Here is a 14,453-nt window from a genome sequence, read left to right as displayed (position 1 = left end):
GCGCCGTCTACATACACTTCCCTACGGGCAGGATCTTATTGAGAAATCATGCCAATCGATTTTCCATCCATGTCTCTCTTTGTTGTTACTTCTTCTAAGCTGGGATCCGTGAACTCGGCCACTAAATCTGCTAGGATCTACCCCTTAACTGAAATGCGAGGCATATATTTGATATCGAAGGCTCCTAAAATAGTACCCTACTTAGCTATCCTTCTCGTGTAGTTGGCACTTCAGAGTACTGTCTTAAGTGGGAGTTGCGTGAGCACAACGACAGTATGTGCCTGGAAGTAGTGGGCCAATTTTCGCGTTCCCAATACTACTGCCAAAATAGCCTTTTCCAATGGCAAGTATCTGATCTTGGCTTCATGTAGAGACTTACTTACACAGTAGACCGGCCTTTGTACACCTTGATCCACTCTTATCAGCATTAAACTTACAGCATTGGGGACCACTGCGATATAGGCAAATAAGACCTCATCTGGTTTAGGGCTAGACATAATTGGTGGCCGAGACAAGTAGTCTTTAAGTTGTTGGAAAGCCGAAACACATTCTTCAGTCCATTCAAATCCCTTCCACTTGTTGATCAGTGAGAAGAAGGGTTTACATCTATTCGCGGACCTGGAGATGAATTGGTTCAAAGCAGCTGTCAACCCCATTAACTTCTGGACCTCTTTCAGATTTCGAGGAGGCTGCAAATTTTGAATAGCCTTTATCTGATCAGGATTGACCTCAATTACCCTGTGCGTTACCATGTAACCCAAAAATTTGTCTGATCCCACACCAAATGAGCACTTCGATGCGTTCAAGCGCAACTTATGTCTCCTCAGGGTCTCAAAAACGTTATCAAGGTCCTTCAAATGCTCAGAAATAACCTTGCTTTTTACCACCATGTCATCTATATAAACCTCAATGCTTTTGCCCAATTGTGATTCAAACATCTTGGTTATCATTCGCTGATAAGTAGAACCTGCATTTTTCAGACCAAACGGCATCACTTTATAGTGGTAATTACCAATGGGAGTAATAAAAACGGTTTTCTCCTGGTCATCTAAGGCTAACGGTATCTGATTGTAACCTTGGAAAGCATCCAAGAAGCTCATCCGAGGATGGCCGACAGTAGCATCTACTAATTGATCAATCTTCGGCATAGGGAAAGGATCCTTAGGACAAGCTTTATTCAAGTCTGTGAAGTCCACACAAACTCGCCACTTTCCACTCTTCTTCTTTACCACCACTGTATTTGCCAACCATTCGGGGTAAAAAACTTCTTTAATAGCCCTAGCTTGTTTGAGCTTCATCACCTCTTCTTTGATTGCATCAGCATGCTCTTTGGATGACCGCCGAGGAGGCTGCTTCTTTGGTACACTCAGAGGATTAACCCTCAAATGATGGCAAATGAACTCCGGGTCCACTCTTGGGGCTTCATAAGTACTCCAGGCAAATACGTCGATATTTCTTTTAAGGAAATCAATTTGCTCTTCTTTCTCTGGTTGAGGTATCTGGGATCCGATTTGAAAATATCTCTCAGGATTGGTCCCAATTAAAACCCGCACTAAGTCCTCGAATTTAACGCCTTCATCATGACCTTCGACGGGTGACAACCGACCCTTTAACTGCTATAGGTCTCCCTCCGTCCTGGCTGAGGATTCAATCTCAGGCTCGTGTTGTATGGCAACCACCAAACATTGCCTAGCCGAGGATTGATCTCCGCGGATCTCACAAAGGCGTCCTTTGGAAGGATATTTGACTTTGTGATGCAGAGTAGAGAAAACAGCCCCTAGCGTGTGTAGCCAAGGTCTGGCTACAATCGCCGTATAAGGGGAATAGACATTGACAACAATGAAATCCACCTCAACTACTTCCGAGCCAGTTTGTATGGGTAGCCGTATTTGTCCTTTCGGGGTGACCATCATTCTCTCGAAGCTGACCAGGGGAGAACAGTATGGAGTTAAGTCATCCGGCCTGAGGTTCAGCCCCTTGAAAAGATCAGGATACATAATCTCCACCGCGCTACCTTGGTCCACCATCACCCTCTTCACATCATATCCCCCAATCCTGAGTGTGACTACTAAAGCATCGTCATGAGGTTAAATGGTTCTAGCTTTATCCTCGTCCAAAAAGCCTAGCACGGGCGAGACAGCTTGTATATGGCTTCTCAGATCTCGGCCAATATCCCCTGCTGGTAGCCGAGCCACTGACATAACTTTAGACGGCCAGGACCCTGTTCTTCCTGGCGCTACGAAAATGACGTTAATAGTACCTAATGGAGGTTTAGTAGAATCCCTCTTCTCGGGCTCAAAATTTACTTGGCCTCCTCGGCCATTGGAATAGTGCAAAAGGTGCCTCAACCTACCTTCGCGGACCAACTGGTCCAAGTGATCCCACAAAGTTCTGCAGTCTTCAATGGCATGCCCATGGTCTTGATGGTATTAACAATATAGATTTTGATTACGCCTCTTAGGGTTCCCTACCATTTTACTCAGCCACCTAAAGAATGGTTCATTCTTGATCTTTTCCAGAACTTGATGAACCGGCTCTTTGAATACTGTATTGACTGCCTGGACATTTGCTGAGCCCGACTGCCCAGCGAAATCTCTCCTCGGCTTATTGCTGTTGTAACGGTCGGACCTAAAGTCCTTCCTGTCCTGGGGGATAGCCTTATCCTTACCCTTCCCTTGCTGCTGATCTTCTTCAACCCTTTTATATTTTTCAATACGATCCATAAGTTGACGCATGTTAGTGACAGGCTTGCCAGACAAGGATGTCCTTAAACCATGATCAGTGGGGAGACCTAGCTTGAACATGTCTAGGGCCAGTGCATCAAAGTTTCCCTCCATATCGTTAAACATCTCCTAATACCTATCCGAATATGCCTTAAGGGACTCACCTTCACGCATGCTCAAGGATAACAGAGAAGACAAGGGCCTGGCCACCCTTCGGCATGTGACGAAACGTGAACCAAAAGTCTGAGTGAGCTCTTAATAGGAATTGATGGAGTTTGCTTTCAAATTGTCGAACCACCTCATGGCCACGGGTCCAAGGCTAGAAGGGAATACCTTACACATCAAAGTTTCATCTCTAAAGTAGACAGCCATCCTTTGGTTAAAATAGCTCACATGCTCCACAGGGTCAGTTTTACCATTGTAAATAGTAAAGGTTGGCTGGTTGAAACGCCGAGGAAGTTTCGCTCCTTCAATCCTACGCATGAACGGTGACCTGGAGATTTGGTTCAAAGCCTTGCTCATGACATCATTTCCCACCCCTCCATGTGATGGCCCTTGAGGTTGCTTCTTGCGAAGGTGTTCATCCTCATATGAAAAAGATTCACTGATTAGAGTTCGAGACCTCTGTTCATAAGTGATGTCTTGTTCGTCACCTGAGTCGTCATCAGAATGCGAGGCAGCACGTTTTCTTTTCGCATGGCGCAACTCCCTTCTTAACCTTTCAATCTCTATTTGCATGCTGTTTTCTTTGCATGAGAAACATGACTTCCGCCACGAGGTTGAGTTCGTTCAGTGTGTGTAGTATGCACACTGTCTTCACGGTCTTGTCTTCGCTCCAAATTGAGAAAAGGATCTATATGTTGGGACGCCCCAGATTCTGCCAGTTGTTGCCCTTGTTCAGCCATGATCAACTGCTGCTACTTCCCTTTACACTCAAGCTCTTCCCACAGACGGCGCCAATTGTAAGGTTAGGATTTGTGGCCCAAGCCCAAAACAATAAACTTGTAGAGTATGGGTGAAAGAGCTAGGTTAGATATGGGATTAACAACAACGAATCACAACTTTCAAGCACAAGATAACATGAAACTACACGTAAAGAGTGAATATTCGAAGAGCTATATTATTGATTATCTGATGAACAAAGATCTTAGGGTTACAGTCCAGTTCCTTCCTCTTCTATTTTCTTTTCTTTTTTTCTCTCCCCTTTCGTTAGGAGCCTCCTTCCTTTATATAACCCCCCTTCTCTTGATCTTCATCGTCCACTTGTTCCTCATCCATGAGTTTACCTGAGTACGTGTCACGTCAAGCATCTTCTTTTAGTTCTGTGTGAGTGGCGGTAGGTTAGGATGCACTGTTCAAGGGTCTTCTCCACATAAATGCGACCAGAAAAGTTGCTGCAGAGTATTAAATACGGTGGTAGCAGCTTTCCCTTTAGATATTTCTTCATTCTTATCGTTTCCCAGCATACTCAAAGCTTATCTTGATCAAGGGGAGTCCTCGGAAGGTCATTTTGGCCTTTTACACACTCAATTGATTTATATATTTGCGTCAGAGGATTACAACCTCTTCGGACATGAGATATCCTCTTCGGATTGTAATAATTCTTCCTTCTGAGGGTCCCACTTCCAGATGGACCCTGCCCTTTCCTTCTCCTTCTTCTCGGTCGCAAAATAGCTCTCATATGGGCTTTCGGCCCATTATGTGGGACTGGGCCCTTTTCCCCCCACAATATATATATACACTTTAAATTAAAGAAGTTGATATAAGCAAAAAGTCTAATGTTAGTCTAATTTTTGGAAGTATGAAATTGAAGTCAAGTGGAGTGTGAATAGAAAATTTAAAGAAAAAAAAAGTTACGTTCTGTGAGGAGGAAATTCAAAGAATTTAGTGTCTTGTATATATATATATATATATATAGATTACTATTTGCTTTTTTTGATAAACGCGATTTGGTCTCCTTTGGACCAGGTAGTTGTGATAGGTGGTGATAGAGTTTCTCTCTCAATAAAGTTCCTAGTTCTAGGATGATAGGCATTTTCAATTGGGTATTATCTTACCGGTTGGGTTTATACAATTTTTTTCGTTATTATCCAATTGTATTTTCAGATTAATTGTTGTGAACCGGGATGAAAGAAAGATCAATTAGTCAATTTGAGGTGATTAGTCTTTCTTCCAAATCTCAAGAGAGAATAGACTTTTTGATTTAATTTTCTGCTTAATTTTCATTACAAGTTAAAAAGTGCTACGTTCACAACATTTTTACTAAGATAAGATAACATCATCAACAAATTCTAAAACTTAGAAACCAATCATATCCTAAAACATAGGAATTGATTTGTATACAAGTAAATAACAATATTAATTTGCTACTACCTTATTTAGATAGAGATCTATCACTAAGCCTAAATTAAAACACTAGTAGTAATTTAAATAACAATTTATTTAGCACAATATCTTGGTTCATAATATCATCCCCATTGTATTTAAGCAAGATAATGGTTAATAAAACAGCGGCAGAATTACTACTCTAAATTTCATTTCCCTCTCTCACAATTCAACATATTTCATTTGAGATTAAGTTGAGGATACATCATTTGCAATACATCTAAAAAAGAAAGGTGGAACCTTCTCCAACGAGTTTTTCCCATTTCAGCACTTCCTAGCTTCTTTTCCAAACTTCCAACAAGAAATCTATAGAAACAACATCCATAGCATACCTCATAAGTAATGGAGCTAAAAATTTAACTATTTGGCACTACAAAAAGTTACTTTATCTATTGTACTTACTCACTTTACAAAACATCCAACAATAGTGGATCTATTTTAAGTTTCAACACAATAAAATAATATAAATATCACAATAAAATAATATATCTACTAGAATAAAATAATATATCCATTATAATAAAATAATATATTTATTACAATAAACAACAATCACAACCACCGCAACTGCCACCGCTACAACCACCACCACTGCTGCCGCCACCAACTCTTCCACTGCCACCCCCACCACTACAATGATATTTTTTTGCCACTTCAATTTTTTTTTTTTTTTGGAGAAAATTTACCACTTCAATTAAATATCCCTTTTTTATTTTTTCTTTATTATTTTTTATTCTCTCTTTCTCTCTCTTCCTTTCTGTCTCTTTCTCTTTCTCTGAACCAAGATGAAAGTGATCAAACTTTCACTCTTTCTTCTTAACTCAGCAAACCCATTGCCACCTAAACCCCCACATTACAACCCAGCCATAGCCACCTATAAATACCCACTACCCAGCAACCATAATCACTGCCAAATACCCATTACCCAGCCACCATGATCACAACCCATCATCGCAAATCGACTCACTAAGACCCACCAAACTCATAGCCCAGCCACCCCCATCAAGAAAAAACCCAACAACCCAAAATTTCAAACCAATTGGCAACCCACCACCACAACTCGATCAACAAACCACCAAAGGCTCTCGCCTTCCTCGTTGGTGCAGGTTTGTGGGTTGTGCCATGGGTTTGTCATCTTTCTCTCTACTCTAACCGATTTGCCATGGGTTTGTGTTTTGTGGTGGTTGTATGGAATTTGGACTGGCGTTGCTTCGATCTTTCTCTCTACTCTATCTTTATGGGTTTGTGTTTTGTGATGTGGGTTTGGTGGATTGGCATTGCTGGTGGTCCGATCCTGTGTTTTTCTGGTGACTGGGTGTCTTATTCAATGGGTTTTATATGGATTTTATGAGCACCACCACCGGCAAAGCAGAGAGGAGATGAGGGATGCCAGAGAGAGAGAGAGAGAGAGAGAAAGAAAGAAAAAAAAGAAAATATTATTTTAATGAGAGAAGAGAGAGAAGTTTAATAATTTTTTTTTTTTTTAGCTTCTTGCTACAGTGCACAGCCATAAATAGCTGTGCACTGTAGCAAGAAGCTAAAAATTTTTAGTTATGGCTCCACTATTGTAACATGCATTTTTGTGTTTTGGTGAAGCTAAAATAGCTATTTAGCTTCACTACTGCTAATGCTCTAAGCGAGCTTAAGCATTGGATGCTCTTATCTTTTTAGCGTTTGGACTGTGCCACAATACATGTTTCAAAGCACTTGTAGCAGTGGAGCTAAATAGCTATATTGCTATTTTAGCTCCACCAAAACACAAAAATCAACCATATAGCAGTGGAACTAAATATATTTTTTTACCTTCATTGCTACAGTGCACAGCTATTTATGGCTGTGCATTGTAGTTGAGAGCTAAAAAAAAAAAAAAAATTTATTCTCAACCTGGATTAAAATAATATACCTTGGTTCATTTTTTTACACTTTTCTATTCTCACTGTGCCTCTCTCTTAGTGTCACTCTCATCTGAAGCTGTCATCTCTCAAAACATAAAACACAACAAATGAAACTCACGCAAAGCATAACCACTCAATTTGATTTCCATGGCTCCACCACTCTCCACATCAATTCAAACAAGCTCCAACCACCAATTCAAACCGTAACAACAAAATCCACCCCGATTCAAAATGCAAAACTTAACAACTAAAACCCAAGTAAAACGTAACCACAAATTTGATCTCCATGGCTCCACCACTCTCACCGATTCAAACAAGCTTCGGCCATCAAAACTAATTCAAAAACCCACTACCGATTTAGCAACCCACAACAATTCAGCAACCCACGCCGATTCAACCCACGACGCCAATTCAACCTACCTCTAAAACCTAGCCACCAATTCAACTTCAATACTGGAATTAAAACCCAGCCAACTAAAGATATTTTTTTACCTTCATTGCTACAGTGCACAGCTATTTATGGCTGTGCACTGTAGCTGAGAGCTAAAAAAAAAAAAAAAAATTTATTCCCAACCTGGATTAAAATAATATACCTTGGTTCATTTTTTTACACTCTTCTATTCTCACCGTGCCTCTCTCTTAGTGTCACTCTCATCTGAAACTCTCATCTCTCAAAATATAAAACACAACAAATGAAACTCACGCAAAGCACAACCACTCAATTTGATTTCCACGACTCCACCACTCTCCACATCAATTCAAACAAGCTCCAGCTACCAATTCAAACTGTAACAACAAAATCCACCCCGATTCAAAATGCAAAACTCAATAGCTGAAACCCAAGTAAAACGCAACCACAAATTTGATCTCCATGGCTCCACCACTTTCACCAATTCAAACAAGCTTCGGCCATCAAAACTAATTCAAAAACCCACCACCGATTCAGCAACCCACAACAATTCAGCAACCCATGCCGATTCAACCCACGACGCCAATTCAACCTACCTCTGAAACCTAGCCACCAATTCAACTTCAATACTGGAATTAAAACCCAGCCAACACACCTCTGAAACCCAGCCGATTCAAACCACCTTAGAAGCCCACGCCGATTCAACCCACCTTTGAAACCCAGTTGATTCAAACCACCACTTTAAACCCAGTAAACACCAATTCAACCCAACCAAAAACAATTGAGTTAAGAGAAAAAAAAATAGAGAGAAAAAAAGAGACAGAGAAATAGAAAGATATTCAGAGAAGAGGGAGAGTTAGAGAAGAAAGGGAGAGATAGAATAAAATATTAGACGATTGAGACAATAATAGGCTATCATGACGATTGAGAAATTTTTTTTAGTCAAAAGATAAATTTGTATATATATAATTTAGGGTTAAAACAAAATATTATTGTTACTCTAGTTTCTTATTTGCTATCATGATGATTGAGAAATTGTTTTAGTAAAAAAAATGTATAAGTATAATTTGGGGTTAAAAAATCACTTGTTGACACTATACGATTATTTGCTATCATGTGTCGGCGTTGGTGGTGAAAGATTCGGTGACAGTGGTGCTGGCATTGGTGGTGGAAGAGTCGGTGGTGGTTGTAATTGTTGTTTATTGTAGTGAATATATTATTTTATTGTAGTAGATATATTCTTTTATTGTGATGTTAATATTATTTTATTGTGTTGAAAACTAAAATAGATCCACTACTGCAGCATGTGAGTAAGTAAAATAGATAAAATAACTTTTTGTGGTGCCAAATTACTAAATTTTTAGCTCCACTACTGTGGATGCTCTCACTAATTCCATATCATTCTAAGATACTATGTAGTTGCTATAGTAGGTAGGGTTGTAAATAAACCAAGTTTGAGGTGTGGCTCGATAAAAAGCTCTCGTGTTTGTTTGTTTATAAACAAACCAAACTTGAGACTTAATTTTAGGTTTGTTTAATTAATGAGTTGAGCCCAAGCAAAAAAAGTTGTTCATAAACAAGCTCGTGAACAACATGGCTCAATAAAAAGACAAGCCCATGTTTTGGCTGTTTTATGGGCCTGTTAATAAAACTTGATATGAGCTTGAAAAATAAACTCATATCTTACTAAATTAGTAGAAGTTGAGATCACATGTCCAAACTAAATAAGATTGATAATATGCTTAATATGGTCTTGATAATGTATTTGTATTGAATCTTGAGCAAAAAACTGAAAAAACTTAATATTGAGCTTGGGATTGACTTGACTAATGAATCAAGCCAAGCCAAACTAAGTTCAAATTTTGGGATTATCTAACATGCTCAAGCTCAAACATAGTTTGTCGACTTGGTTTAAGCTTAAGCCAACATTTTATATTTGTTGTCGAGCCAAACTTAAACATTTAATCCTCAACAAAACTTGGCTTAAGCTATTAGTAAATTTGGACAAGAAGACACCATGCATCAATTCTTTCTTCCAACAGCCTCTCTATATGTGTCAATTAAATCTGCCACTGTAGAATCCTCCTCGAACACCTTCCGGGGTGGTCACTTTCGAATTAGAATCTATAGGCAACCATCTATCCTTCCACACTAAATTTGGATCCTATTGCCAACTCTCCACTTGGAACCTTGCTTTAACAGGTCTATTGTAGCAACAATACTTCGGCAAACATAGTTTCACTTTCGCTTGCGTGAAGGAAGTGCAAGGGAAAGATTTTCTTTAAAGAGAGGAGGATTTAATAGTTGATGAGATGCCATTGCCAACCTTGCTTTGCTAAAAGCTTTATAAGATGGGCTTTAAATCCATGAACGCCATCCCTCCTTTTTCTTTTGATCGACACGTATAGGCTTCATTGTGTGCATGCCACTGCAAACCATTCCTTCATCTTCTTCTCCTCTATCTTCCTCTCATTAGTTCCAAATCAGCAAAGAAAATAGGTGAACAAAAAAAAAACATCAGACCTTTTGAATCTCTTAAAGACCCTACTGAATACCTTTTTGGGCTGTCATCCTAAAAAAGGACTTTTCCTTCTACTAAGAGCAACCTAATCTAGGTACATCAATGAAGATTCTTCCCTCCAAAAGATTTCACTGAGGACCATATCATATTATTTACTTTCTTATGTTTCTGTTAATGGAAATTGTGATTTTCTTCCACACCGTTGGAGGGAAGAAAATCACAGCTTTTCCTCAATAGAATGGAATACACAAACACTTTAAATACATGAAACTTTTACTTGATAGTTTTTATTATAATTTTTTAAAGTTGCATTTGTTTGACTCTTATAAAATTTATATATGAATTCTTCACTATGACAAAGTACAACATAAGGGTTCGTTTGGTATTTTCATAGGAAGTAGAGCCTGTAGAACTTTAATTATAGAATTTAGTCCCTGAACTTAGAGGAAAACTAATTTTTTACTTATATGTTGATTTAAAAGTGAAATTTTAACTTCAATAAAAAAGTTAATGACATTATGTCACCTACTCAAGAACTAGGGATAAGATCTAATGACATAACATATTGGTTGAAGATAAATGAATAATTTTTTTTTAAAGTAACTTAATTAATCTTATAAGTTTTTTGTAGTTGAATAAAAGATTTGAAATTTAATTTACTTAGGGCCTGTTTGGATACAGCTGAAAACTGAAAACTGAAAACTGAAAACACTGTAGCAAAATAATTTTTAAATGTGTGAATAGTACCGTGAGACCCATTTTTAATGAAAATCAACATAAGGGTTCGTTTGGTATTTTCATAGGAAGTAGAGCCTGTAGAACTTTAATTATAGAATTTAGTCCCTGAACTTAGAGGAAAACTAATTTTTTACTTATATGTTGATTTAAAAGTGAAATTTTAACTTCAATAAAAAAGTTAATGACATTATGTCACCTACTCAAGAACTAGGGATAAGATCTAATGACATAACATATTGGTTGAAGATAAATGAATAATTTTTTTTTAAAGTAACTTAATTAATCTTATAAATTTTTTGTAATTGAATGAAAGATTTGAAATTTAATTTACTTAAACTAAAAGTTAATTAGTCTTGACTTACTGATAAAAAGCAATAATAATTGCTTCATAAATTGATAAAAGAAGATTAAAATGGTCAGTAGTTACAAGTGATTAAAGATCATCATTTATTCATTTACCTCCAATCAAATAAATAAAAGTGAAAGCAAGAAACTCAAATGGCTAAAATTATATATAAGACAAATTTATTAAACAAAAATGTTGACATAAATGATAAATGAGAAGCTTACACTAAGGAGATAGAGAGTGTTGGTGTGTGCTGACGGGGTCATTCTCCATGAACCATGAGGTAATCCAGTTTTCGCGTTTCCTGCTGTAACCATTCAATCAATCATGTCTGACTGTCTCTGTCTTTATTAAAATATTTTTATTTATTTATTAAAACAAACTTAATAAATAACACCAACTCTGACTAATTAGTGTTTGCGTGTGACCCCACTTTCCTCTTCATGTCTGTCTGTAAACTGCCTGTAATCTTATGTAAACTTTTTTGTGTGAAACTTGAATAGCTCAAAGCTTTTTTCTTTTGTGTGTTAAAAAGAAAAATTGAAGGAGCTAGGTAGAGCATAGTAGTTAGCTCAGTTCAATAAATAAAAGGTCTCTCTCTTTCTTCTTTTCTCTCTCTGTCTCTTTCACTTTCTAAAGCCCAAAGAAAATCCAAGAAAATATGGACTGGAATCGATGTTTCTGCTTCTTTTCTGCAATTCTCTTGCCCTACCTTTTGATGGGTCTTCCTGTTTCTTCTTCTTCTCCTTCTACTTTCATTTCAGGTACTTAACATTTTTAAACAGTCTTTGCAATATATATATATATTTTTGCTAACGTTTGTGTAATAATTGCAGATGGTGTGTTTGAATCTCAGTCATTTACTGGCAGGAACCTTCTTCAAGCTAAAAAAGGTGCTAACTTTCACAACTGATTTCTTTATTTTGGATCAGATATTTTCTGGGTCTGTTCTTGTTTTTGTAATGCATTGGTATTGGATCTGATAGCTAAAAAGCCCCAACTTTTGGTTTATGCCCATTTTTTAGTTTTCAATTAGATCACGTTGGATCCATCAAATCTATCTATAGGCTGATGGATTTTGCCTTTTCAGGCATACCCATTACTACTAGTTTTTGACTTTCATATTCCTTTCTGTTATTTTCGTTTTTTTTAGTTATATCTTTCTGGTTTTTAGGTATTAGTAGCATTGCAAATATGACACTGAGAAATTATTTGCTGCAAAATTAGAAACCTGTGTTTAAAATAGGGAGATCTTGCCCTGAAGGCTGAAGGAGTAATGAATTCAAGAGTAGAAACCTTTTTCAAGGTTCTTGTCCATTGCCATATCACTAAAAGAGATGATTATGAGCTTTTCTACAACTGCCATAAAATAACAACAAACTAATTGGGGTTGGATATGTATCCTAAACAGACTAATCAGGTTCAGCCACATCTGTTCTTTTTTGGGGGTTCAACATTTAAAAACATAAAACACGATTAAATATTAAAAATTGATGTATCTTACTTTTAAGGGGCAAATTATTCCCATATCCCCCGAAGTATGCTATTCCTTTGGTCTTGCTAGATTAGCAAAGTTATTGTGGTTATACTACATTAACAGAGATATTATTGGTTTGTTTTGAAAAGGTTTTCTTCCTGAAATATTTGTGGGATATTTGCTTGTTATTTGTTCCACAAAAAATAATTTCTCTGTTATTCACGTGTAGCTTTTGTGTGAGGAAGTGATGCAACAGTTGGGTTCATAGAGTGAAAGGTCCTTTGTTAATATCTTATATTATAGGATGCCTTCTAAGTTTTCTGTTGATGCCTATGGCACAAGGGTGGCATTAGAGATCATTGGAAGTGACCGGTATACCTTACTCTGCAAATAGCAGATGACTGAATGATCAGGATATGACATACAGATTAATTTTTATGTCAAATAAATTTCCACAATGGTGCTTCAGATCATTTTGAATCAAATGAGAGTAAATTAGGTGATTGACTTTGTGAATGGATATAATGAGTTTAATTATCTCTCTGATCCATTCAGGGCCATGGATTGTATATATACAGTTACGATGATAATATAGCTGGCTGGTTTCTGATGTGCATATCCATGTCTTCTTTTGCTTGTTTAGGCAAAGCATCCATCTTTTGTGACTTGAGAGGTGGCATTTTTGAGAGAGAACTTGCCTAAGGAAAGTCATTGATGTTATCTTTAGATGGTATATTGTTTCACACTAAGGCTTTGTTTCCATCTAGGGAACGAATCATTCAGTAAGGGAAGTGAAGGAAAACTGATAAACCACCATGGAAATTTTCTTTTTCAAGGCATTATTACCTTTTCTGTTCTCATAATTAATCACTTGTTCTACCCAATATACAAAGGTAATAGAGTGGTCTGATGATATATTTACTTATGCAAAACCTGCAGCTTGCCCTGTGAACTTTGAGTTTCTGAACTACACAATCATAACAAGCAAATGCAAAGGACCCAACTACCCACCTGATTTGTGTTGTGGATCATTCAAGGAATTCGCTTGCCCTTATGCGGATGTGATAAATGATTTGACAAATGATTGTGCCTCAACCATGTTCAGCTACATAAACCTCTATGGAAAATACCCACCTGGCCTTTTTGCCAGTGAGTGCAGGGAGGGCAAGGAGGGTCTTGCATGCCCCGCACAAGCACCATCAGTTTCAGCCAATGAAAGTGGGACTCACAACATGTATCCCTCGCCACTGCTAATGCTCACAGCCGGCTTCTTTCTGTTATTATTTAAGTCTTTATGAAGGCCAAAAGTCAACCATCTTTTTCTTTTTCTTTTTCTCTATGACCTTGTGAAGATTAAATTTTTTTTGATACATCAGGTTCTGGGCCTTGTTTTCCCTTCAATCATCACCAGCTGGAGCTCATAAATTTCAGTTAGGCATACCCAAAATTAGTTTTAAGTCATTATTTATCAATTTGTACTTTACCGCATCCAAGTTGTTGGGGTTATGTATTGTTTGGTTGTTGTATCTTTTCTTTAATTTTTTTTAATTATTTTTTTACTGTTGATAAACTTCAATTTTGATTGATGAAAAAAAAACTAAACAGAACTACAGTCCGTATTTGCCTCAGTGAGACAAAGTTAAACATAAGGTTACGTTTGGCATTTCCGTAGGAAGTGGAGAGGAGATATGTTGTTTCGGCTAAGAGCAATCTCATTGGTAATTGTAAGAGCAACTACATCAGTCTATGTATTTTATACATCCATCTTTACACTAAAAATTTACTTTTTCTATTTTAGAGCATTCATATCAGTCCGTGTATAAGTGTGTATAATAAAAAAAAAATACTCAAATTTACACATTTTGGTTCAAAAGCGGCCCACATCAGTCCATTTAAAGTCTTGCAAAATCTTCTAAAATTATTAATGAGTTACAGTATTCGTGTAAATTTACACGGCAC

At 37.4% G+C, this 14,453-nt stretch overlaps 1 protein-coding gene across 1 annotated transcript; it reads left to right on the top strand.

The window, feature by feature from the left end:
- The first annotated feature begins 11,458 nt into the window (after positions 1–11,458).
- LOC111998422 (GPI-anchored protein LLG1) lies at positions 11,459–14,020 on the top strand. The gene is made up of 3 exons (XM_024030517.2): positions 11,459–11,781; positions 11,854–11,910; positions 13,434–14,020. Exons 1-3 carry the CDS (start codon positions 11,679–11,681, stop codon positions 13,790–13,792), a joined length of 519 nt encoding a protein of 172 aa, XP_023886285.1. The 5' UTR covers positions 11,459–11,678; the 3' UTR covers positions 13,793–14,020.
- Positions 14,021–14,453: the final 433 nt, after the last annotated feature.

The sequence above is a fragment of the Quercus suber genome, unplaced genomic scaffold (assembly GCF_002906115.3).
Source record: "Quercus suber isolate HL8 unplaced genomic scaffold, Cork oak 2.0 scaffold_504, whole genome shotgun sequence".
Taxonomy (NCBI): domain Eukaryota; kingdom Viridiplantae; phylum Streptophyta; class Magnoliopsida; order Fagales; family Fagaceae; genus Quercus; species Quercus suber.
This window is presented reverse-complemented; position numbering and strand designations above follow the sequence as displayed.